The sequence below is a fragment of the Mauremys mutica genome, chromosome 14 (assembly GCF_020497125.1).
Source record: "Mauremys mutica isolate MM-2020 ecotype Southern chromosome 14, ASM2049712v1, whole genome shotgun sequence".
NCBI classification, from domain to species: domain Eukaryota; kingdom Metazoa; phylum Chordata; order Testudines; family Geoemydidae; genus Mauremys; species Mauremys mutica.
The window spans coordinates 35,563,679-35,591,401 of record NC_059085.1 but is presented as its reverse complement, the minus strand read 5'-3'; the positions used below and the strand labels follow the sequence as shown (position 1 = coordinate 35,591,401).

The 27,723-nt window shown below is 43.7% G+C and overlaps 1 protein-coding gene and 1 long non-coding RNA gene across 3 annotated transcripts in view; one reads left to right on the top strand and one right to left on the bottom strand.

Moving 5' to 3' along the window:
• Positions 1-4,359: 4,359 nt before the first annotated feature.
• On the bottom strand, positions 4,360-13,540 carry DYNLRB2 (dynein light chain roadblock-type 2). Its single transcript, XM_044986925.1, has 4 exons — positions 13,426-13,540; positions 12,827-12,902; positions 7,106-7,273; positions 4,360-5,319 (listed from the first exon to the last, which is right to left on the bottom strand). Exons 1-4 carry the CDS (start codon positions 13,426-13,428, stop codon positions 5,276-5,278), a joined length of 291 nt encoding a protein of 96 aa, XP_044842860.1. The 5' UTR covers positions 13,429-13,540; the 3' UTR covers positions 4,360-5,275.
• A 4,997-nt stretch (positions 13,541-18,537) lies between these two features.
• Positions 18,538-27,723, top strand: part of LOC123349145 — a 194,423-nt gene continuing 185,237 nt past the window's right edge. For both annotated transcript variants that reach the window (XR_006573396.1, XR_006573397.1), the window contains exon 1: positions 18,538-18,626. This is a non-coding gene — a long non-coding RNA (uncharacterized LOC123349145). The remainder of the gene's footprint in view (positions 18,627-27,723) is intronic.

Below are 27,723 nucleotides of genomic sequence, written 5' to 3'. Positions count from 1 at the left end.
GTAGGAAGTAGCCTGGGACAGCCCATGACTGTCTGGCTATGTGGCTGACTGCTTCTAGGTCAGTGTGTTGCAGCTGGATCCCTGCTGACCGACTGGCAGACCACTCTGCCCTGGGCTGGGAAGTGGTGGTCGGGTGGGCCTGCATCCCCCTACCCCTGCCACCCTACCACCGGAGTAGCTGACTCCCCACCATGTGCCAGGAGGTCTGTGTCAGTCTACCATCCAGCAAGCTAGGATGCTAGAGTGTGTGGGTGCTCCCCCCTTCTGGAGCCCCTAGACTGGGTGCTCATCCTAACCTAACTGTTTGCTGGCTGCCTTGGCCCACAAGCTGTTCCCGGCTCTGCCCCACCCAAAGGGCTGGAGCCCCAGACTATCTGTGTGTTTGCTGGCTGTCTTGGCCAGGAGGCTTAGGCTACAGCCTGCTCTCTGCTCAGCTCTGCCCAAAGGGCTAGAGCACCAAACTGTTAAGTACTGACCGCAGCTGAGGGGCTGCGAGCTAAAGACTCCTGTGTGTTCTGCTCTGCCCAAGGGTGGGAACATGAGCACCCGACTATTATTTCTTGTTTGCCTCTGTTGGATGGGCCCAGACCTATAGACCACTTACAACTCAGCCCTGCCACTGAGACCCGAGGGTTACCGCCCAATAAAAGAGGCAGAGTGGCCTCCCTCCTCACGAGTAAATTGAGAATAATTCCATTGAAATCAATGGTGCAGAACCATTGCAAGTGAAAAGTGAATCAAGCCAAATGCTGATTTTCTTTGAAAAATATCCATGGTATGATTCAAGAAAGGCTCCAAATCATCAAGTGAAGTGTGAAACACCCAATGCAATCTCGCAAGAGTGTTTGTCACCCTTGCTCCCAAGGCCACGGCAAAGTCATACAACTGAGCCTTGTTGTGACCTAAATCTCTCTAGTAACCAATACAACTGTATGTTTTAATTTGTCCAGGAAAAGAGAACAAAAATTATTGTACTGCTGTTGACTCCTCTAATTTGACTGCCTGAGATTCAAAAAAATATTTTGCAGCCCGGGTAATCCTAATCTCTAGACAATAACATGGTAAACAGAACATAATAAAAGGGCATCCACCAGTATATTTATACTGTGTCCCCATAGAAAAAAAAACAGTCCAGCAGCTATATCTGCTGTTAGGGACTACTTATGCACATCAGAGAGGCAGGACTTGTCCCTGAGTTAGGGAAAGCCCACATTGACTGAAATGCTGCTGTTGCCATGTAACATTGAAACCAGGTGCATAACTCTTGGCAGTAATAGTAATGGTGTCTAACTGCATTTTCAGGTATTTTATTAAGCTGGCCCTTTCAAGTTCATTATTATTAATATTTATGATCAGACAATGTTCCTTCAGGGAATCTGGTGTTGTCCAAATAGCTCACCTTGTCAGGTGAAATTTACTGCAGGATGTGAAATAAGAGAAGACTATGCAGAACGGATGTTAAAAGCAAGCTTTCTGAAGAGTTCTAATTTGTGTGCTTAAAAAGATGTCTTCAGCACATGTAAAAAATTTTTCACTGAGATTTAGACTGGTGAGTATTAGTAACACATGACAAAAAACAAAGATATGAAACCTTAGTCACTAGCACTGAAATATTGAGTTAGGGGAATTCCAATTTGTTTTTGGTGCTTTCTATATGATCTATGAACACACTAAATTCTGCTAGCAAATATGGGATCTTTTAGAGTGCTGTGACTGAATATTTAATACCCTCTTTTACGTTACTAAATATCTTTTTAAAAATCTTCTGTAGCATAAAGATGCACTGTTTTTGTTTTGGCAAGAGGGGTGACTTGTAAATTCCTACAGATCTGCAGAGGTGACAAATCAGATGACAATCAATTAGATCATGTGCTTTTTGTCACTTGTAGGGAGTTTGTGAATCATTCTTTCATTTCGATTCCTAAAGAAGAATTCTAACAATGCTTTACTCATGTTAAACCACATCTACCTAAAATTCAGAAAGGTTGAGCTGAAAGTACATTTGAAAAAGTGACCTGAATATTTCTACATGCAGAATGTAATGTACACTAACTCATTAAGTGCATGTCTCATCCAGCTGAATTACACATGCCCACAGCCCACTTTGTAATAAACTACAACATGCAAATGTATTGATCAAAGATGTTCATGCTAAGTGGCAGATAAGTAAAACCTGAAGCGGATAAACAACTGGCTTGCATTATTATTGTAAATCAGACAGATGACTGGCACTAGGTGGTGTCTCAGGAGAGCTTCAACATTTGTCAAAAATAAATGTTGAGGCAAAGCCAAGATGTTTGTTGTATTTTTAAAGTGAGAGAATGATCCAGTGACAGATTTCTATTGCAATTACAATAGTTTATTTTTATCATCCCAAATGTGTGATGTGATATTTTGTCAGATGGATGTTGGAACACTTGAGTGATTGTTGCTGAGAGAAAAGCAGCATTCTGATTAACTCAGAACATGCTAGTTTAGTCGATCAGCCAACGATTATCCATAAAATTAGTCTTTTAAAGAATACTATGGATGTCACTGAAATTATCTTTTTCTCCTGGTTAAATGTTATCAGGATTCTAAATACAATTGGCTGGTAGAGATTACACTAGTGGTTCTATCACATAAACACCGACTTCACCATAGCCTGAGCAGTCTTAAATAATAGTTTTGTACTGTAATTTTTAAAATTAGTTTCTCATCCTTTGATTCTGCTTTTCCTTCTATTACTTCCCACCTTTGTTCAGATGAATCTGCTGACAGCAGATTCCACTGAGATTATGGATACTCTCAATTTTTACTTTTTTCTGTTGAAAAACCACAGCTCTATCCAGTAGCTTTTCTAATAGAAAATGGAAATAAAAATGGCAGGATATTTCATTATATATTTATAGTCTGTAATGAGGATGTTGCTAATACTGCAAATACTAGCACAGCTTGTAAGGAGCCTTGGTAAAGACTCTACAGTACACTCAGGAACAGAACTCACCTTGCAATTTCACTGCAATTGTCACTGGTTACACCGCCAACAGTGGACCAGACTTTGCCCTCAGATCTGCATCGATGACTCCCAGGGCTTCTAACATGAGTTGTGATGGGAATGAATTTGTGAGCATTATTTGGACATTTGAAGATTGCATATAATGACTTATAAACCATTTCTACACATTAAAGCCCCTTTTCGGCAATTAAGTCTGTGCTTACTTTTGAACATGGGCTTAAGTCTCATTTCAACTGGCTTTAAATCCATGCTTAAATTTAACTTTGAACTTAAGTTCATCCCTATTCAATAGTGTACTTAACCCCTTCAAGTACTTTGATAAATTGGGACCTAAACCAAAGTGATAATCAGTTGCTTCAAGAATATCAGATTAAAGTTTGAAAGAAGTTTACACACACAAAAGAAAGATAACAGAAGTGAAGAACAAATATTGCTATGTACAAAGCTTTTCTCTATGCATGAGAGTACTGCCATGTCTGACTGAAGGACATTTTTCATGGCGCTGGGCGGTATTAAGAGGTGATGCCATCTGATATTTTTGACAAGTTAGAAAATATTACACAGTAAGAACTAACTTCAGCAGTTTGCTGGAGTAATATAATGCAAAAACAATATATTGGATATTAATTTAGTTATTTGTTAGCAAAAAAGAAAATAATCTAAAACAGACAAATAATAAGAATGGGGCTACATCTCCTCCTTTCAACACTGCTGTGACTGTTGATTTGCAGTAGAATTAGTCCAGAAGCTAACTAGAGGAAGTGAAAGGAAAGCCAGACAAACTGACTTTGACTTGTTACACAGGATATCCCCCAAAATGCCAAAGTATTTCTTTTATGAATAAAAGTTAGACATTTGACAATGACTGGCTTGCTGTTAAGAAGCATTACTACCACAGAACTAGGGAAGGTGATAAATTGAAAACTTAGTTTTGGTACATATTTGCCAACATTCACTAATGAACTGTTGTCACTTTACATTTAGAACTAATAATTTAGATGGAAGACCATAGGAAGTAGGGAGTGTTTTCTTGTACAGCACAGAGTACATTAGCAATGTTCAAACATATGCTCTGCTTTATTTTACTTCAGTATGTAAAGATATTGATTTGCTATATTTATTTCCATGTAATGGTCCTTTTCATGACAGCCATTCATATTTTCAACTGTCACCCAGCAAGTGGATATTATACTGTGTCTGTACCATCAATAACCATCCCTTTGGCTTTTATTATTCCCAAGCAACTGGATTCATTTTCTCCCTGGGTCTCTTTAGCCAGGCTTCCTACCACTTCTCCTAATTTCCAGATTGTTCCTACCCCCTGATGAAATATCAGCATAAAACTGTTCTTGACCTAGTGATGCTGAAAAAGTTTCACCTTTAATTTTAAAGAATCATTAGTAACGTGAAAATCTACATACACTTTAACTGTCTGATTTAAAACAATGGTCTGAACAGGTTTCCAATTTTGGAGAGAACTGCAAGATCTGTGGCAGTGTTGCAAAATATGCTGGAAGAAATAGCTCACTGTATTCAGTGCATGCTGGATCTGAAGGTGGTCACATTTGAGTGTTTTATCAAGAGTTCTGATGAGTTTACTTAGAGGCACTATCTAGAATTGCCAGTAACCACAAATTAATAACAATTTTGCATTAATTCAAGGTGGAAGGGCCATTCTCTTCATCTGGACCTTTCTTCAGCATTAGCTTTAAATATTTAACTGAAGCTGTTGTGATTAAATTGTTCATTAGAAACTGAAGGGTACTTAAGGTGGAAGTAAAATTATTTCTTTAGAATGTCCAAAATGCAGAAGTTACAGAGACAGAACACAGTCCTCTTTACCCCAATGGAACTGAGATGAGTAGCCTATTTAATCCTGTATTCTTGAGTTTATATGGGTACAGTTACAAGTACATACACAAGTTACTAATTTCCATGAAATGTGATTCCTGCTTTAAAAAAAAACAAAAAAAACCCCTAAACTCGTGATGTAAAGAGAATTCTTTAGTTACAAGAATTAGCCAGAAAATCCATTAACAAAAGGTTTTCAACATGTTGCTCTTCTGAGTATTTATCTACACATACAATGTTTGTTTTGCTCAAGCATAAGTTAAAGTACAGCTACAACTGAGAATATAAGCTTGGAAAAGTTCCAGCAATGACAAGTTACATATATTATGTAAGAACTCAATGGGGTATGTTTGAAAATAATCAAAGGATTATTACTTTAAAAAGTACAGCTGCATTGGTGTCTCTAAAAATATTGTTGCGGCAAGTCTATTCACATGGGTTCTGAATAACAATTAGAAGATACTCCTTATCTGTGAAGAGATACAAGAATATTGTAATCAAAATCAAGAAAAAAACATTTAAATTAATATTTCAGAAATATTAACATCTGGCTACTGGTTTACTAGTAGTTTGCCCTGATTGATTTATTCCTATCTTAACAGAAATAAAGGTTTGAATTTATACCCTAAAACATGCTTGACAAAAATGATTTCAGTCTTTTACTATTAATTGTCGACTAATTGGTATCCCAAAGTAATAGGGCGCGATTCAGCTTATATTGGTTTTACACCAATGTAACTGCATTGTCTTCACTGGAGTTACTTATGATTTCTAGTAGGAACAGTGAGATCAGTGCAGCCACTTTGCACTGTGCTGCCAGTGGAATCTGACGACAGAATCAGTATATCTGGCACTGTGAGGATTACCTCAATGTAAGGGGTATTATGGTGGTACAAGTATAGAGACTCCAATGTCATCTCCCTCCCTACTGACAGCATTAGGGGCAAGGTTGGGTCGTCTTTATACTCTACACATTCTCAGCTGATATTTTTACCCATTGGGGTAGTTGGCAGCCAGCATAATATATGCTGGGGTACCAGTCTAGCACACACACAGAATCACAGCACCTTTGCACTCCACGTCCTGGCTGCCTCAATTTGTGGTGTATGCTCCTTGGCCGTAGCTAAGGATCTGGCCCCTTATCCATACTAATTAGGGGAAACAACCCAAAGCAAATCAAAAACATTTGTACTTAAGATGAACAAGACAAATAAGTAATTCAATCATAATTGTTATATTAATGGTGCTAATACCACCTGTGTGATCAGTGACCTATATATTGTAAAAGAAACCATCTTATGAACAATGAGAAGCTTGGTACATACTGCACAGTATCAAGTTAAAAATCTGTTCTTAGAAACAACAATAGATGGATGATCATTAGTGGTTCGTTTGGTATTTGTTGTGAAAAAAGTGAACACATTTGCTATGTTTACTAAAAGCTAATTAGCTCCAACAGGAGTGTTGTAAATAAGATACATGAGGTGACTGTCCTATTCTACTCAGCATTGGTGAAGCTTCCACTGTAGTACTGTGTCCAATTCTGGGCACCACAGCTTAGGAAAGATGTGAACAAACTGAAGAAAGTCCAGGGGGGAGAGAGAAAAAAAAAAAAGACAAATTGTTTAGAAAATCTGACCTATGAGGAAAGGTTTAAAAAAAAATTGGTCATGTTTAGTCTTGAGAAAAGAAGACTGAGGGGAGAACTGATAAGTCTTCAAAATGTGTTAAAGGCTGTTAACAAGGGAAGAGTGAGCAATATTTATCCATGTCCACTGAAAACAGGACAAGTAGTAATGGGCTTAATTTGCAGCCAGGGAGATTTAGGTTAGCTATTAGGAAAAACTACATAAATTTTTAAGCTCTGGAATAGGCTTCCAAGGGAGGCTTTTAAGAACAGGTTGGACAAACAGTTGTCAGGGATACTTGGTCCAGCCTACGTGCAGGAGGCTGGATTTGATGACTTCTTGAGGTCCCTTAGACCTACATTTCTGTGAGATCTGGTTGTCTTGCTCAAGTCTTGTATACCATAATCCTTATGCATCAAGATGCTAGTGTAGCTGTCTATGTAGACAAAAGAAGTGAACAATGCTGTGTGCACCCTATCCAAATGTAAAGGACTTATAGCAAAAGCAAGAAGTTACCTCTTATACTTCTGTTTTCATATATCATACATGTTCTACAGTAGCTTTGTGCTTTGAGAAACTTACAGCACAAAATTTTAACAATATTTTAGGAATAGAAATCTTAAATTACCTGGGGCTACCATGATTTCGTGTTTCTTTGATCTGATCCGAAGAAAGGTTAGATCATTCTGAGGATCTATATCTCTCACTGTGCTCCTCGCTTTCATTGTGAGCTGATGAAGAAGACCTGCATATTGTACTGTTGTAGAGTTATCTAGGGTTGTTCTGATTGGAATTCCTGCAAACAAACAGGCATATTAAAGCAATTTTATTATTAAAATCTTTTAATGTCTGTCACATTAACAAAGTGGCAAACAGAACAAGATAGAAATTTTTCATTATATTTTGGGTTTTATATTGTATAGGAAAAACAATTACATTGCTTAATACTAATACATAAGGCTACGATTTTTTCTTGGAGGTCCCAGAAGTTACAGAATCAGTGACTTCCAGTGACCTCCATGAATTCAGCCCCAGCAGCTTGCAGCGGTGGGGAACTGTGGGGTACCCCGGCTGCCTGGGGGTGGGGGCGTACCTCAGAGCTCTGAGCCATGTGGGTGTCAGGGGGACCCTGGGAGCTCCTGGTTGCTGTGGACAGTGGGGGCCTGCTTGGAGCAGGGCCCTGCAGCTGCCCAGCCTCTGTAGGCATAGGGCAGACCCCACATTTGAACTCCCCATTTTGCCATGGCTATTTTTAGTAAAAGTCACGGACAAGTCACTGGCTTCCATGATTTTTTTTATTGCCCGTGACCTGTCCCTGACTTTTACTAAAAATATCTGACAAAATATTAGCCTTACTAATACATACAGCCAAATTTCAAAAAGGATCTCTGAACCTGAAGTCAATGGCAGTTAAATGCTTAGAAGCTTTTGAAAAATCTCACTAGGTGTCTACATCTTTAAACACCTAGGTACCTTTAAAAATCTAGCCCATAGTACTTACAAGTTTCATTGGCTCATCTGTTTAAGATTACATTAAATGTTGCTGCTTTTTACATATTTATACTATGTAAAAATATGTAAAATATGTATATTTTAAATATAAACCATCTAACAATCATTTTAGCCAACTGTATGTAATAAGCATTTTACATGTTTAATGATGGAATAGGATTGGAAATTTATAATTTGTAAAATTTGGTGAGCATATTGCACCTTCTAGAACTGCTCTTTTAAAACTGCAATACAACATGCTGACAGTAGATGGATCCATAAAATGTGGATTAAGATATTACGAATGTTTGACAATATATGGATCCAACCTACTACTACAAGTCTGACAATGTAACATCAACATCCATTTTGATGAATTAATTGTAATATTCTGTCAAATAATTATTTCCATATCTATAGACTATGCAGTCAGAACAAAAGATGTCTTTACAATTATGGTGTAACTGCAAAACTCAAAACTATTAGGGCTTGATATTTTTGCTTCACTTATAAAAAGCTACCTTTCCTTTGGACTGCTTCCAGAGGCATCGTGTTACAAGCCCGTGAGACAATACTCCCCATTTACATACTGATGATGGTACAGCTCCTAAATAATGGATAGAATTTTGCATATCCCAATGCCACAAAACATTTTGACATTGTAAATAATCCAGAAAGGAGCAATCAAAACTTAAGAGGAAGGAGTGATTGATTTTATGAGGAAAGATTAAAAATACAAATATTGTAAATCTTGGCTAAAAAAGTATTGAAGGAACATAACTTTCAAATATATTTGAAGGACGATATATGAAGAAAAGTGAAAATACAAAAGGATGAAAAGTGGATGTGATAAAGGGAACATTGACGACAAATATTTGGAAAAAGTTCCAAAGAGTTAGATCTCTCAAACTATTTCCTAATCTCTTTAGAAAAGCATTCCTTGAGCAATTTAAATCCAAAATGATCTCATTTTTTGATTATCCTGTTCAAGGAAAATCTTTCACTGCAAGGGGATACAACAGGATGACCTAATAAATATATTCTCTCTCATATCTATGAAACCTTAGTATATTGAAACTGAACTCAGGCAAATTTGGAAGTAGGGATTTAAATAAGGACAAAGACAGGTGCTCTCAGGCACTACATTAGTGAGAGAACATCTACATAATCACATTGTGTAGATAGGGCAACAGTCACTTAAAAAGCAGCAATGAATAAAAATATCAAGTTTAGATGACCTTGAAACCAAATGACCATTCCAACAAACTCAGTATCTTTAATAAAATCTGTCAGCCTCTAAAGATGTAAATAAAGTGAAATGTATGGCCAAAAATAATCTGAAAATGAATGGCTGACATTAGTAACTTCCCTAGATTTAAAAGGAACTGATGCTCAGTTTGTGGAACAAACTGGATATTAACAGAGAAACCACCAGGGCAGATAATTTTTAAACTAGTGATCTTATGTGTGTGAAAGACAGAATCAGTCTGGAAACATTTTCAATTCAAACAATTGAATACAGCTCTATCAGGTGTAACAAACTGTACTCTTTTCTTAAATTAACTCTACTACATATTATTTTAACAGGATGTTCAATATTATGTGCTTGTTTCAGGAATTTTATCACCATTTTATTTACATTGTTAACCACTTTAAAAGAAAGATGAAAACAAGTTTGTTCTGTTTAAAAAATAGGCACTTTAATCTCTTTTTAGAAAAATGTAGACACCTGGCAAAAAAAATAAATAAAAATAAAGTGGCTATTGGACCACCAATTCAAATTGGTCTTCTGACTTCAAATACTGACTTCTTTAAAATAAATATGCAGTTATTTTTCATGCTCCTGGATGGAAAGGTACGGATTTTCAAAAAAGTTAGTCACACAAATGTACATTTAATTTGTATGACTAACTTGTTTGAAAAATATGTTCCTTTCCATTAAAATAAATAAATAGTCATTTTTCAAGAAGTACATTTAATTTGTGTGGGCAAAGTCTCAGGTAACTGTACATGCAAATGGTGATTCTGGATAGTTGGGGAACCATGCAGTCATGAACCTGACTTTCTTGAAAGGCGGGGGCCTGGTCACTCTAACTTTCTTGTATCTTGGATATGCCCACAGTCTAAGAGCAAGTTTGTTACATTTGCCCCCAGTATAATTGGATGCAACATCTCTGAAGTAAATGCACATGTCCTGGGAGATCCTTGACTGACTCTGGCCAGAAAAGATTCTAGAGCAGGGGTAGACAACCTATGACACATGTGCCGAAGGTGGCACACGAGCTGATTTTCAGTGGCACTCACACTGCCTGGGTCCTGGCCACCAGTCCGGGGGGCTCTGCATTTTATTTTAATTTTAAATAAAGCTTCTTAAACATTTTTAAAACCTTATTTACTTTACATACAACAATAGTTTAGTTCTATATTATAGACTTATAGAAAGAGACCTTCTAAAAACGTTAATGTATTACTGGCACGTGAAACCTTAAATTAGAGTGAATAAATGAATGAATGAAGTGCACACCACTTCTGAAAGGTTGCCGACCCCTGTTCTAGAGGGAGGTGAGGAGATGGCAGTTGGAACAGAACACAGGGAGGGCCTCATGCTCATCTATCAGTGCCCCAATGGGTCAAACCAGAGAGATACTGTTCTGACCTGCCTGTGCAAGGAAACTGAGACCCAAGAACAGGAATCTGATTATGATTGTACTCTGTTAGTCTTTAAAGATACTACAACCATGATAACCTCTAAACAATGACATAAGAGCCTGCCTAAAAGTGTAGGTGAAGATGAGGTGCATTAGCAGATCTATGAGAGAAAGAATACTGTACTTGTATTATGTCGATGAAGCTGTGCTGAGAAGAGTGCTTTCTTTCATGCAAACAAGATTCACAATATTTAAAAAGACAAAGCAGAAACTCAAACTTCCATAATCTGAATAAAGAAAACATTTGTCCTTTAAAAATTTAAGACAACAAAAATGAGAAAAATATTGTTTGCATAAAGTAGGCAACATTTTAAGCACTACTGCTCTTGAAATTAACAAAGTTTTAAAAATATTGGGGTTATTTTCCTATTCAGATATTATGGATGAACAAATTAAACAGCCATCCATAAGAACAAAAAACTAAAACAATCAATCTGCAAATTCCAAACATTGATCAGTCATTCTTCCAACACCATTTAAATGGTTGTTTTTGTCCATAGTTTAAGTGTGCAAGTTAATCAAGGCATAATTGCTCACTGGACCAAGTCACATAGTATTATTTCTAAACAGTTGTCCTAAAACCAAATTGTACCATCAAGTTAGTAAACAGTTAATAGACACAAATATGCACAGGCACAATACAATTGTTCAATTACTGTTAATGTCAGTTCATGCATTTCTCTTTTGACCTGCAACAGCTATTCTGTGACCCAGTGAACCATCTTTGACCTGTCCAGGCATGTAAATTAATTATCTAGATTTACCAACCTCTGAAAGAACACTTCTAATTCCCTGTTGGTTTTTCTCCCTTCTGTTGTTGAACTGCTACTAGGGCAACAGATACATACTGGGTTTATTTGGATTGTAAAAGTGACAGGGGATTGTCAGAACTTTACCACAGTATATTCAGTTATTTAATGCAGTGTTTTTTTCTTGGGGTGGAGGGAGAGACTAGAATAAAAATACTCTGGATCAGAACCTTGGCCCCACAAACAGGCTTAAGTGAACAAGTGGGGATTCCTCCAGGAGCACAGGACTGGCAGATCTGACTACATGCCATGCCCCGCTCATCCGCACTTGCAGCCCTCTACTTGAGGGTTATGGCCAAGGACTAGGTGGCATAATACAGGAGCCACTATTTCCACCAAGTCCCTGATGACTCAAGGAGACATTTGAAGACCTCTGAAATAGTTGAAGTTAGAGCAGCCCTGAGGCTGTTGCCCAGCAGCCTAAGCCTAATTTCTGGCTGTGGGATATTTTTCTCTCAATATTTTTGTCTTTTTTGGGGGGTGGAAAATGGGGAGAAAGTGAGTTTCTAATGTATTTTCTTTTAAAATATTATAATGTGAAACGAGTTGGTATGAAACAAAGGAATGATAAGAGGGGCTGTTTACTGCTCCCTTTTCACCTTCTGAGCTATGCCAAGGGCCAACCATTCCGTACTGTAAGTCTGGCCTTTCAGCTCTACATCATATGGTTGAATTTTGCTAACCCACATTTGGCTAAACAGCACACTTTTTAAAAAAGCCCTACAAAAATGGTGGTCTCTGACCAACTCTCAGCAAGACTTAATGGCAGATGCTGTAGCAAGAGCTCAGACTATAAATATTAAGTTTCTCAGACCTGAAGAAAAGATCTGTGTAAGCGCAAAAGCTTCTCCAATAAAAGCAACTATCTTATCTACCTCATCTCTCTAATATCCTGGGACCAACACAGCAACAACAAAGCATATATTAATAGTTACTAGCAGACTATAAAGTATTATAAAAATAGAACTACAGTTGACCAAAAAAACAAAATGTGATGGATTTTTAACAAGTGCTTCTCCACTTAATTCCTAATTCATAAACTTCTGGAATCTGCCATGTTTCTGGCTTTCAGTATCTTGAATTAAAAAAGCTGCAGCATATTAAAAATATAAGGTCAGATTTACAGAAGTGTGTGCATTTTTGCTGCACAAATCAGGGTTTGCATGCATCAGTTCTGAGTGTGCATTTTTGAAAGTCTAACCTGTAACAATTACATTTTTGCAAAATATTGTAAAGTGGTTACATTGTTTAATAACACAGGATATATTGCAATGATTTAAGTGGTTACATCCAGTGCCTCTTTGAAATTTATTTTGGATTTATAAGCAGCAGTATATTTACCTTCTGCATTTACAACAATAGTTCCAATAACCCCTTTGTGTGCCTGAATCCTCTTTAGTGTTTCCTCTACTTCTGCCTGTAAAACAAAATGAAATCATACAAGTCAAGTCAATTAACAGTCTGTAATACTGCTGTGTCCCAGCTCTCTCTTCCAAGTGTGTGTGTGTCTCCCCCTCCTCTCCCCACATTTACACTCATGGAACCCTACTGAGGGCTGACTAGCTTCTTGGTTTTCATCCCTGCAGAAAAGTGCTGCGAGCCAGAACACGAGGCTCTGTCCAGCAGCATTTACCCAGGCAGTGACTAGAGAGGAACAGGTAAGCAGCACCCCACTGCAGGTGCCCTTCAGGGGCAATGGCGTCTGTAAGGTGCTCTAGTTTGGCAGAGGGGTCAGGTCCCAAAGACTCTCAGTGGGGAACGGTAGAAAAAAGACCGTCCAGCACTGTGTGTTATGGGGACCGCTGTACCCCCACAGAGCTGCCTAGTGACTGCCCCACCCCCGCCTGCTGCTGCCCAGTGCTCCCCCCAGAGTGCAGCGCGGTGCCTGCCAGGAAACTGGGGCTGCCCAGCGCCCCTCATGCCCCGCTCCACCCCGTTACCATGGCCAGGGAGACGCAGGAGGAGTCACCCGCGTGAGACCGAGACTTCCTCCTCGCAACGGTTGCTATGGGGCAGGGCCGGAAGCGCTGCTGGGAGCGGAAGTGCGGGGGTGGGGCAGAGGAACAGCCCCGCCCCCTGCGAACCTCGCCGCCGCCCCAGGCTCCGCTCCGCGTGTCCCGACCCCGCAGCGCGTGTGATCCCTCCAGTGACTCGCCCCAGCAGCACGTTGCTCTTTGCTGTGGCCCCGCAGCCGGGGCGGTGGGGCCCCCGAACAGCTCCCTGCGGGCGGAGCGGCCGTCACCCTCCCCCCCCCCGGAAACCCAGGTCCTCAAAGGAAAAAACCCAACCCAGACAAACCCCCCCACTCAATGAAACTAACACCCCCCCCCATCCCCCACCAAACCCAACCAACCCTGACAAACCCCCCCACCCAATGAAACTAACCCACCCAACCAACCCTGACACCATCCCCCATGAAACCCAACCAACCCTGACAAACCCCCCCCACCATCCTCCACCAAACCCAACCAACCCTGACAACCCCCCCCCCGCCCTCCACCAAACCCAACCAACCCTGACAAACCCCCCCACCCAGTGAAACTAACACACCCAACCAACCCTGACAAACCCCCCCATCCCCCACCAAACCCAACCAACCCTGACAAACCCCCCCATCCCCCACCAAACCCAACCAACCCTGACAAACCCCCCCACCCAATGAAACTAACCCACCCAACCAACCCTGACAACCCCCTCCACCGCCCTCCACCAAACCCAACCAACCCTGACAAACCCCCCCCACCATCCTCCACCAAACCCAACCAACCCTGACAACCCCCCCCCCCCCCATCCTCCACCAAACCCAACCAACCCTGACAAACCCCCCACCCAATGAAACTAACCCACCCAACCAACCCTGACACCCCCCTCCACCGCCCTCCACCAAACCCAACCAACCCTGACAAACCCCCCCACCCAATGAAACTAACCCACCCAACCAACCCTGACAACCCCCTCCACCGCCCTCCACCAAACCCAACCAACCCTGTCAAACCCCCCCCACCATCCTCCACCAAACCCAACCAACCCTGACAACCCCCCCCCACCATCCTCCACCAAACCCAACCAACCCTGACAAACCCCCCCACCCAGTGAAACTAACACACCCAACCAACCCTGACAAACCCCCCCCACCAAACCCAACCAACCCTGACAAACCCCCCCACCCAATGAAACTAACCCACCCAACCAACCCTGACAAACCCCCCCATCCCCCACCAAACCCAACCAACCCTGACAAACCCCCCCACCCAATGAAACTAACACACCCAACCAACCCTGACACCATCCCCCATGAAACCCAACCAACCCTGACAAACCCCCCCCACCATCCTCCACCAAACCCAACCAACCCTGACAACCCCCCCCACCATCCTCCACCAAACCCAACCAACCCTGACAAACCCCCCCACCCAGTGAAACTAACACACCCAACCAACCCTGACAAACCCCCCCATCCCCCACCAAACCCAACCAACCCTGACAAACCCCCCCACCCAATGAAACTAACCCACCCAACCAACCCTGACAACCCCCCCCACCGCCCTCCACCAAACCCAACCAACCCTGACAACCCCCCCACCCAATGAAACTAACCCACCCAACCAACCCTGACACCATCCCCCATGAAACCCAACCAACCCTGACAACCCCCCCCCACCATCCTCCACCAAACCCAACCAACCCTGACAAACCCCCCCACCACCATCCTCCACCAAACCCAACCAACCCTGACAAACCCCCCCACCCAGTGAAACTAACACACCCAACCAACCCTGACAACCCCACCAAACCCAACCAACCCTGACAAACCCCACCACCCAATGAAACTAACCCACCCAACCAACCCTGACAACCCCCTCCACCGCCCTCCACCAAACCCAACCAACCCTGACAAACCCCCCCACCCAATGAAACTAACCCACCCAACCAACCCTGACAACCCCCTCCACCGCCCTCCACCAAACCCAACCAACCCTGTCAAACCCCCCCCACCATCCTCCACCAAACCCAACCAACCCTGACAACCCCCTCCACCGCCCTCCACCAACCCCAACCAACCCTGTCAAACCCCCCCCACCATCCTCCACCAAACCCAACCAACCCTGTCAAACCCCCCCCACCATCCTCCACCAAACCCAACCAACCCTGACAAACCCCCCCATCCCCCACCAAACCCAACCAACCCTGACAAACCCCCCCACCCAATGAAACTAACCCACCCAACCAACCCTGACAAACCCCCCCATCCCCCACCAAACCCAACCAACCCTGACAAACCCCCCCACCCAATGAAACTAACCCACCCAACCAACCCTGACAACCCCCCCCACCGCCCTCCACCAAACCCAACCAACCCTGACAAACCCCCCCACCCAATGAAACTAACACACCCAACCAACCCTGACACCATCCCCCATGAAACCCAACCAACCCTGACAACCCCCCCCACCTTCATCCACCAAACCCAACCAACCCTGACAACCCCCCCCACCATCCTCCACCAAACCCAACCAACCCTGACAAACCCCCCCACCCATTTAAACTAACACACCCAACCAACCCTGACAAACCCCCCCATCCCCCACCAAACCCAACCAACCCTGACAAACCCCCCCACCCAATGAAACTAACCCACCCAACCAACCCTGACAACCCCCCCCACCGCCCTCCACCAAACCCAACCAACCCTGACAACCCCCCCACCCAATGAAACTAACCCACCCAACCAACCCTGACACCATCCCCCATGAAACCCAACCAACCCTGACAACCCCCCCCCACCATCCTCCACCAAACCCAACCAACCCTGACAAACCCCCCCACCACCATCCTCCACCAAACCCAACCAACCCTGACAAACCCCCCCACCCAGTGAAACTAACACACCCAACCAACCCTGACAACCCCACCAAACCCAACCAACCCTGACAAACCCCACCACCCAATGAAACTAACAAACCCAACCAACCCTGACAACCCCCTCCACCACACCCAACCAACCCTGACAAACCCCCCCACCCAGTGAAACTAACACACCCAACCAACCCTGACAACCCCACCAAACCCAACCAATCCTGACAACCCCCCACCATCCTCCACCACACCCAACCAACCCTGACAAACCCCCCCACCCAGTGAAACTAACACACCCAACCAACCCTGACAACCCCACCAAACCCAACCAATCCTGACAAACCCCCCCATCCCCCACCAAACCCAACCAACCCTGACAACCCCCCCCACCATCCTCCACCAAACCCAACCAACCATGACAACCCCTCCACGAAACCCAACCAACCCTGACAAACCCCACTGCCCCCATCCCCCACCAAACCCCACCACCCAATGAAACTAACACACCCAACCAACCCCTACAAGAACCACCCCACCATCCCCCACCACTGAATGAAACAAACAAACCCAGCCACCTAACAAAACAAATGCATCCAACCAACTCAGACAAAAGTCACCACCACCATCCGCTCCCTGAAAACCCCAGCCAATCAACCCAAACGAAAACCACCACCAGCATCTTCCAAAACAAACCCAGCAAATACTACCACCAAAACCCCAATACAGAACAATAAAACCATCCCTTCCCGAAAACCAACCAAGCAAACCAGAACAACCAAACCAAATAAAAAAACCAAGCCACCAAAAAACCAGTTTGATGCTATTCTGCAATTAGTGGGTCCTTTATTTAAGTCTACTTCATTTTGAAACTTATTAATGAGTGAATTAAAATAACACCTGTGTATAATGCTGTTGTATTAGATAGGACAGCCCCACATGTTGAAGTTATACTTTTAATTTCCCCAAACATGGGCCATATTTTGGTCTCTTACACCAGTGTAAATCAGGATAATCAAATTGATGGAGTTGCTGTGGATTTACACTGGTGTAATTGATTTCTGAATATGCACAGGAATGGGTTCATATGAACGACTGGAGTTATGTCCAACAGTATGATGTGCATTTGATGAGTAAACAGAAAGGAATTAATTTCTCTGCAAAATGTTTAATTCAGACCTGCCAGCTATGAAATCTGAAAAGATGCACCAAAACAGTTTTCACATAATAGAAAGTACAATGTTCTGAATCCTTGGAATTGAAATATCCCTTCAAAGATTTCCCCATTTTTAAACAATTGGAAGCACTGGTGCATGATTATTGAATCTAACTGGAACATCTGGCTGGCAACTTTTTATTAGCACAGTTCTGTAGACGTTTTTAATTAAAAAGTATGTATTTCATGGGTCTAATGCTGCAAAACCTTATTTTCAGGAGTGATCCTTACTCACACAGTCCCATTGCAGTCAATGGGGGTTGAAGGATCACATCCTGTAAGTGTAAGATACTAATGGGCTTTCATGGGAAATTCTTTGCCCAGTGCTCATCCCAAATAACTGGGATTCAGTTACAGAGATCTATGGAGGTAAGAATAAGGAACCCTCCAGTTTAGCTGCTACTCCATCTTAAATGGCCTTTGAATCCCTCCCTGCATGGGTATGGACTCTTTTTAAACTCTTTTTAAAATTATCAAATATATCTTTGTAGGGAATCCTACAAATGGAATTAATGTGATAGTAAGTGAGAAGCAGATTTAATTGCAGAAGCATAATTTATGCCCAGCATTACAGTTCAAAATAATACCCTTTTAGAGGTAACATTTTCTGTGTCACTACGTAGTTCAAGCCCCAAATTTTAGGTTTTTAATCTAGACAAAAACAAAAGAACTAGCTTCTTGATTACTTTTTAAATCATATTGAAATCAGCTTTTAAAAATGTGTATACTCCCCTGCTACTCAGTGATATATGTGCCATTCCACAGCACTGTAGTTACACCTGAAAATCAGGAACTGTCCACAGACTAGGACCCCCAACCCTGCAAATGCTTGCCCATGTGCCATGGGGCATACAACCCCCGCCGGCAGAAAGGGGTTAAAGAGCAAGTAAGAGTTTAGGCAGCCCTGCACCTGCACAGCATGTCAGGCTTGGAGGAGGAGCCTTAAAAGGGAACACCCCCTCTCCCCCTCCCCTGGGAAGGAGTATACATCGCTCATTCTTAGTTCCCACAGGAAGAGTGTGGCTAAGGACAAAGAGTGGTTGTAGCTAGCAGGAGTTTCTTGAGCAGAAGGTGAGCTAGACCTGAATGGCTACCGTAGGACTCCTGTCAAACCTGAGCAGTAGTCTAGATGGTAGGAGGATGATTAAGGGTACGTCTACACTACGGGACTATTCCGAATTTGCATTTAATAAACGGTTTTGTAACAACCAGATTTTTATAAAATTCGAGGTGCGCGCGGGCCACCACTAAAAACATTAAATTCGGTGTGTGTGCGTCCCATCGGTCCGAGGGATAGCGTTCGATTTCTGGAGCGTTGCACTGTGGGGTAGCTATCCCGTAGCTATCCCATAGTTCCCGCAGGCCTCCCCCGGCCCCTTGGCATTTCTCGGGTTGAGCTCCCCAGTGCCTGATGGGGCAAAAATTCATTGTCGCGGGTGGTTTCTGGGTACAGCCTCACCCCTCCCTTCCCTGAGCAGCAGACCAACCGTTTCGCGCCTTTTTTGCTTTGGTGAAACTGTGCAGAGCCATTGCCACCAGCAAGCATGGACCCTTGCTCAGCTCAAATACCGGCCAATCGTGACTTGTTATAAACACTCGCGCACTCTCGTGCAGTCTATGGTGAACCAGGACCTTCAAATCCGAGGCGAGGATGGAGAGCGGGGATCCGGCAGCGCAGCGTATGTACAGTGTATGAGGACTGTTAGACACAGAATTCTCTCAAACCGCGGGCCCCATGCGCTTTGGAGATCCTGATGGTACTGGGGGCAGATTCTATCCATTGAACGCCGATTTTGGGGCCCGGGGCAACAAGCACTGACTGGTTGGGACCGCATTGTGTTGCAGGTGTGGGGACGAATTCCAGAGGCTGCGAAACTTTCGCGATGCGGTAAGGGCACTTTCATTGGAACTTTGTGACTTGCTTGCCCCTGCCCCTGAAAAACGCCATAAACTACCAAGATGAGAGCGCAGCCCTACCAAATAGAGAAGCGTGGAGAGTGGGCGATAGGCCCTCTGGAAGCTTGCATAAGCCAGACGGCTACCGGTCAGTCCGGGAATCAAATTTTGGGTTGGAAAATTCTTACTGTGGGGGCTGCTTGTGTTGATGCAAGTAGCCAAAGCAATCTCTAAGCTGCTGCTACCGGAAAGGTTTGTGACTCTGGGAAACGTGCTGGCCATAGTGGATGGCTTTGCTGCACTGGGATTCCCTAAACTGTGGAGGGGGCGGATCGATGGAACTCCATATCCCTATCTTGGCATCCGCAGCGCCAGGGCACCCAGTCGTAATACCGGAAGGGGTACTTTTCAATGGTGCTGCAAGCTACTGGTATATCACAAGGGACGTTTCACAAAACATCCACGGTGGGATGGCCAGGGAGGGTTCATGACGGCTCGTCGTCTTCAGAAGCACTTACTCTGTTTTTTAAACGGCCTCTGTGCAGCAAGGGGAATTATCTTCCCCAGACCAGAAAATAATAGTTGGGGATGTTGAAAATGCCTGTTCGTTATCCTGGGGGAACCCAGCCTACCCCTTGATGCCATGGCTCATGGAAAGCCATAACAAGGCAGCCTGGACAGTGGTCAGGATCTGTTCAATTACAGGTCCTGAGCAATGTGCAGAAATGGTGGTGGAATGTGCATTTTTTTTTTTTTTTTTTTTTTAGTTCTGCCATTGTAAAGGCGCGCTGGTGGACATTACTGACTCGCCCAGGAACCTTCAGCCTAACCAATGGTCCCCTATGTTTATTTACTGCTTGCTGTATTCTCCACAATTTCTGTGAGAGTAAGGGGGGAGACTCTTTATGGGCGGGGTAGGTGTGGGAGGCTGAGGCAAATCACCTGGCCGCGATTACGCGAAGCCAGACACCAGGGGAGATTAGAAGGAGCACACCAGGAAGCGTGGTGCGCCATCAGAGAAGCTGTGGGATGAAAAACGAGGCTTCATCAAGGGCCAGGGTACAGTGTGACTGCTGTGTTGTTGATGAAACCCCTCCTCCCCCTTGATTGACTCTAGTCCCTGTAAGGCAACTTCCCCTCCCCCTTCGAGTACCAGCTTACTTGATGGCGAATTAAAGTCACTCTCATTTAAAAACGCATGATATTCTTTATTGGGATTCAATTATAAAAAGAGGGAGAGAAGTAAGGGGTGTGGTTTGGGAGGGGAGGATAGGAGGGATGGAGGAAGGGCCATTAAGAAATAATTCACAGTAACGACATCCTTTCTGGTTGGGGCTGTCCACTGGGGGTTTGGAGTGGGTACGGGTGCACGGGAGGCCTCCCCCCACGCGGTTCTTACACGGTCTGGGTGAGGAGGATGTGGGAACATGGTGAGGGATTGAGGGTGGTTATACTGGGTGCAGCTGGCACTCTGTGATCCTGCTGCCGTTCCTGAAGCTCCACAAGACGGCGGAGCATGTCAGTTTGATCCACGCAGCAGCCCAGAGTTGCATCCCGCCACCGACTGATCTTCCTGCCGCCAACCGCTGATGTCCTGCCGGTCTTCCTGCCCGCCCACCTCTCATATCGCGGTTGTCCCTCCTTGTCCTCACATTCATCCTTCCTGTCCTCACGTTCACTGGCACTTCTTTCCTGTAATTTGATACCACGTCCTTCACTTCATTCAGGATGAAGCTCTTTCATTGCGTGTAACTTCCATTAATTCCGAGGAACATCTCATCTCGCGTCTTCTGTTTCCCTCCGCCCTTATCTGTGCGAGCCTTTGGGATGAGTGGGGGATGGTTGAAAAAATTTGCAGCTGCATGAGGGTGGATAAATATTTAGAAAAGATTACATTTTAACAGCAACAATGGTTATACTCTTTCACAAGTGAACAGCACTATTCACCTAGCACATGTTGGATATCCCTGACAAGGGTCGCATTTTTTCATCTTAATAGTGAGTTGATTAGCAGCTTCTGGCGTTACTGATCTCACAGACACAGGTCCAGGCATCAGAATTCAGCTTGCATGCAGCCATGGTAAGCCCACTGTTCTTTCGGCTTCTGTAGTTGATTTACCCACTTCCCTACCCCCCAACGCATGGCTAATAACCACGCTAGGCTCCCTGCTAATCAACAACCTTCCCACCCCCCCACCCACTGCGATGGGGCCTGGTTAGCTTGGGGAAAGATCGTCCGGTGACCAAAACACAGATAAAGTATTCATCGGCATTTCACTCCTCCCCCTCCCTCCGCTTTTCGCTACGTGCAGGAAAAGTTTTTTTTTTAAGCTGATGCAGTCCACGCACCACAGCTAGAAAAAATGGCCACTCCCCTTACTTAAATTCCTGATTTTTAAACCAGGTTATCCTGAACGATCATCACTTTGCTGAGGATAAACAGAACAAGATTAAAGAGCGGATGCTTCTTTGAATGCCAGCAGTTCACCGTGGACCATACGCTGCTATGCTTTGCCACGCAATATGGTTATCTGATTATTGCTCCAAGCATTGGCGTGGTAAAGTGTCCCCCCCCCCCCCCCCATCCCCCCCCCCCCCCCCCCCCCCCCCCCCCCCCCCCCCCCCCCCCCCCCCCCCCCCCCCATACAATGGTGGGCGGCACAAGGTGCCTAGCCAAGAAAACCTTCTGCCAAAGGCTTCTGGAGTTCTACAGGTAGCGCTTCATCCGAGATGTCCGCTGGAGGATTTTCCATCTCAATCCCCGGACATTGTTAACAAATCTTTTCTAAGTAAACATATACTGTCTGCGAATGCATCCCAAGTCCTCAGGGCCAATATCAATCATTAAATAGGCTTGCTTAAAAAACCAATGTTTGCTATTTTGCAAAAGGTACCACCCTCACCTGAGCTCCCTTCCATGGCGGTCATTGTCTGGGATAGTGGCTTGTGAGGGCTGGCCTGAGGCCGTAATTCCGTCAGGGTAGATAAATAGCTCCTGGCTGCTGGGGATCACGGAGTGGCTGATGTGTGCTGCTTTGCTAGGTTTTCTCCTCTTCTTCCTCTTTCATTCTTCCCCCCCCACCGTCTGCATCATCCTCAGCCCATGGCAGAGATTTACAAACCCCCACCTCGGAATCCACGATCAGGGGTAGTGGAGAGGTACTTGTGGCGCAGCCCCCTAAAATTGCATGCAGCTCAGCATAGAAGCGGCTCATTGTTTTTTTTCGAACCTGCCCCGGGACCTTCCGTTTGCTTCTTTGGTTTTTCTGGTAGGCTGTGTATGAGCTCCTCTAACTTTCACTCTGCACTGCACTGCGTCCCTTGCGTGGCCTTTATCCGTCATAAGCCTTTAGATAATTCTTTCAAATACTTTTTTCATTTCGTCTTTTGGAACGCCGTTCTGTTAGCACTGAATCCTCTCCCAGATAGCGATCTAGATCCAGTATCTCCGTGCAGTCCCATGCTGGGGGCTCTTTTACGATTCTCAGGAGAGCTGTCATTGTTTATAACTGTGCTGAATGAGCTGTGCGTGGTCACCTGTGCTGATGAAGATCTCCACGCTGGGAGCAGCAGGAAATGGAATTTCAAAAGATTTCGCGGGGCTTTTCCTGTCTAACCTGGCCCAGTGCATCCGAGTTCTGAATGCTGTCCAGAGCGGTCACTGGAGCACTGTGGTGATACCGCCAGGAGAGGCCAATACCGTTCGATCAGCGGCCACACTAACCCTAATCGATTATGGTAATACCGATACTAGCGTTTACTCCTCCTCGTTTAGGGAGGAGTACAAGAAACGGTTTAAAGAGCCATTTAAAAATCGATTATAAGGGTGCCTCCTAGTGTGGACGGTTGTGGCGTTAAATCGGTTTTACGCTCCTAAAACCGATTTAAACGCCTAGTGTAGACCAGGCTTGAGAGACAGAAGGTCTGTTACTAACCTTTTACTTTTGTTAGTTTGGTTTCCTTTTTCAGACATTTTGCAGACTCCCTCCTTCCCTCCAGGAAATGTTTGGGACTGTAGGTTTTTTTGTTTTGTTTGCTTCTGAGACTAGGAATGGCCCAGAAACGGGCTGAGGGAGGAAGCAAGGGGGTTGAGGTGGTAGCTCTTAACTACTTGCTACAAGTTCCTTGGACTAAACCGCAGGGCATATGGAGTTCCTCCACAGGCTCACAGACAAATGGGTGGAAGGACTATCAAGCCCTTAGCAAGTCTGAAGACCTGGTGTGAGGTTGCAGGACTGTTGTTGCGTTGCACCCTTTTTTACCCTAGAAGGGGTGGGATTGAACGTGATCAGTTGGAGGGCTGAGTGTGGGAAGGGCAGGAGAGAGGAAGACCCTACAATTCTGTGCCTAGCCACGAGGGGCATGCCGCTGAGTCACTCTGGCATACCATGTGAGTAACTTTCAGTATTGCCCACCCTAAACAATCATTAAACTGGAACAATGCACAAGTGAATCAGGTGTTAAAAATCTAGATATTGCTTTATTTTTATTTAAATCACTGGGGAGGGGAATTGTTAGCATGGTTGAGAGCACAAAGAGGGTAGAATGTGACTGGAGGTTTTTATAGGTGTTGAATATAAAAGTGCTCAAGTTTCATATTGTTTGGTATTGTGCATTCTAGAACAGTGTTCATTTTTACCAAGTGAAAGCAAGGTCATGACACTTGAACTCTGCTGGTCCAGAATAGCAACAGAGAATCTCTCCCCCCCTCCCCCCCCTCCGCGCAAGGACAAACACTCCTATGAAGAACCATCAAGCTGTGTGTTCATGAAAGATAGGAAGAATGGTTTTATATTTCTGACCACCATTGTCCTTGAACATCTGAGAAGGATGTGCACTTGTGATGGAGTGGGTTAGCTAGGTATGACATACCCAGATGGGTTGTGTAAAATGATATTGAAAGCACGAAGTGGGGGTGAATTGCTTGCAGTGGAGAGAGCATAAAAACAAATTAATAATTGTGTGTCATGGGATGTGCAGAATGCCTGGGAATATAGTGTAGAAACCAGGCATGTGCCCTGTGCCTACTTTAGGATCAAAGGTGGGGGGGAAATCTCTCCTCAAGTTTGGTGAAATTCTCTTCATTTTAATGATGGTCATATGAACAGTTTTCTTTTTGGGAATAATATGTGAAGACTGTGCATATGTGGCATAGTAAAATGAATTACATGGTAGCAAACATCAGCTTAGGTAAGAGTATGCTCAATAGTAAAGACTCGAGTGCTACAAGATTAATATTAAGCTAGTGACTTTCATTTTTTATATACCTCCTTCAGTGCTAGGAGAAAGATGTGGGGAATACTGATTAAATAGTTAATTAACAGATGAATAATTCTCATTCCTGGTGGACCCAAAACTCCCTACGGAAATTGAACAAAGCCCCATAAGCCACAAGGGCCCTTGTTAGATGATGGGCTGGCACATGTGAATAAAGGAGGAAAAAGTTTTGCCTCCTTTTGATTCCTTCAGCTAGCTCTGCAGCATTGCAGAGGTGACCTTCCACCCTGTAGTATTTCTGGCCTTGTTCATGGACTTTCTGACAGGCTTGCAGGCTACAGCCCAGTGTAATTATTTCCCCCTGAGTCCCCGTTCAAAGGGATGCTGAGCTGGGATTTCCATGCAGCTCAGCATAGTACCTTGTTGTAGTATTACAGATCCCACTTACTGGACGTGCACCATATCACAGAACCAAAGATCAAAAGTCTGGAACATGAACACACAGTTCATCAAAGGGAAGAGAAAATAAGAACTAACAGGGGAAAATACACTTTAATTACTGGGCATGCAAATGACTGTGAGCTTTGTGGCATATTTAATATTGGTTTATGGAGTTAAACCGTAGAACCTGCACTCCTGGAGCAAAGGAAACCTTCATGTGGTCGGAGCAGTCAAACCCTTAGGGGCCAAAGGGATGGATGGAAAAGACATGGAACACACACAACAAAGCAACCTGCTGGACCAGGTCATTTCTTGTTGGCTTGCAACCACGGATAACCAGCAACTTCTGTTGGTGAAATAACAATGACAAAACATAGTTCTTTATTAATCAGCTAAAGTTAGTACCTTTCCATTGAAATTTTGGTAATGTTCTCTGTATTGGAAATTACTCTTAAAGGGTTGAATTCAGGAAGCCTGAGTAAAGCCAGTAATCCTGCAGGGTATGAACAACACTATTTGTCAGGGCACAGTTGCAGACTGTTTCCCCAAACCCACTTGCTGACCATAAATATTCTTCCACCATCCATCTGCTGTAATCTTATTTTGGTAATTCCAAAAGTTGTAAGCTATAGGGAGATTTTTTTTTAATAAAAAAATCATGTGAACATGATCCATAACTTAATACAATTCTATAGACAGTAGAATGAAAGGCCTTTCGAAATTTTGGGTGGCACAAAGATAACTTATCACAACTTCTAAAGTTGATGCCACTGGCTATTTGGATTTAATTTTTTACCCTCAAGAAATTAACTTCAGGTAAATTTGAGTTTCTCTCTCAAATCCTCTAGATGGTGCTACAGCTATAGCCTATGGAAATGATACTATGCTTAAGAAGCTGCTAGCTATCAAAACAAATGTTTAACTTGGTAAATGCCAAATAATTTTGTTCAGGCATTGTACTACAGTATTAACAGATTCTGCTATGATACTGTTTACAGATCTAGTCAGGGAAGAATCAGGGTACAGGAATCACGTACTCATTGCTAAGTAAAAAGGGTGGAACACTTTTTTTATCTAATTAATTTACCTGTAGGAAGCAGTGGTGTGGCCAGATCATCCTTTGAAATTTCCATAAAAATAACTCCTTAATGCTTCCATACCTAGAGTTCTGTTGAGGGCAGAAGTGACCAACTAGTGTAACCTGTGCTGCTGATTAAGTGAAGGCAATCAGCTTCTTAAGACTCTCAGCAGATGTTGCTGCTTTTGTATGCTAATGAGAACTTTATGAACCATTTCCCTTCCTTCTGAGAGCAGATATAAGTACATGAAAATCACTTCTTATAGCAAGAGCAAATTGATAATAACCTTGGCTCAGTTGTGAGGCAGAAACTGTATAGACACTTCATTTGATAATTGCTATATGCTTATGCAGAGCGTTATCAAAATTAGTATTTGTTATTCTGCTGACTTTTCTCCTATTAGAGCAAACCCTGAATAGTAAGCCCATTCCTACCTGTCACTTTAAATACAATCTCTGTCAGCTTGGCACTTTTCCAGCAGACTGATATATGGATCCACGCTGACAGGTTTTTTTGCCACAATCCCAGGTGTAAGGAAACACCCAACCCTCTGCCCCACATAGTCTTTCAGAGGGGTGAAAAGTTAGTCAGAAATAAGCAAATCAAACTTAAGAGTAGACTTGTCTCAGGGAGACTCCATTATAAAAGCGAGTTGCTTTGTGTGGTCTGCAGAGAATATAAGAGTAGGATGGCTTATGGTTAAGATTTAGTCACAAGCATTTTTAGTAAAAGTCAGGGACAGGTCATGGGCAATAAAGAAAAATTCACAGAAGACTGTGACCTGTCTGTGTCTTTTACTAAAATATGCATTACAAAATAGAGAGCTCATCTGAGGGGTCCTCACATTGCCTGCAGTGGCTGGGCAGCTGCAGAGCCCCGCTTGGAGCTCTGGGGGCCCCCACTGCCTGCAGCAGCTCAGAGTTCCTGGGGGTCCCCCTGCTGCCCATGGTGGCTGGGAGTTTCCAGGGGCCCTAGGCAACTGGGAGCTGCGGGTTGCGGAGGGACCCTACAGCTCTCAGCCACTATGGGCTGAAGTCACAGGGATCTCTGGAAGTCACAGATTCCATGACTTCCGCAACCTCCGTGATAAAATTGTAGCCTTACTTATGGTTCAGGAGGAGGGTACTGAATGAGGTATTCTGCAACACAACTTGTTGATGTTTCCCAATCCTGCCTTGCATAGAAAGGGCCCCTCGTAATCAGCAGGAGTTTTGAGCAAGGATCAGTGGCTGGGATTAAGATTAGCATTTGTTGTTGGCCGTAACATGAAAGGTTTATTTTTTTGCACATAGCTATTCAGAAAATAAGTGCTGAAGGAACATCATGAGCGTGGAGTTACAGTTTAAAACTTCTGTTCACATGGATAATTGTATCCTTTCTGAGGCAGGCTGGCATCTTGCACTTCAGAGGCTTTCTGAGGCTAAAAATGCTTTGGTAAATGTTTTCTAAATCAATAATTTAAAATGACTTTGTATTTCTCTTGTATAAGACAAAGGAAAAGTCCTGTCCACTCAAGCTAATTAAAAAAGCCTACA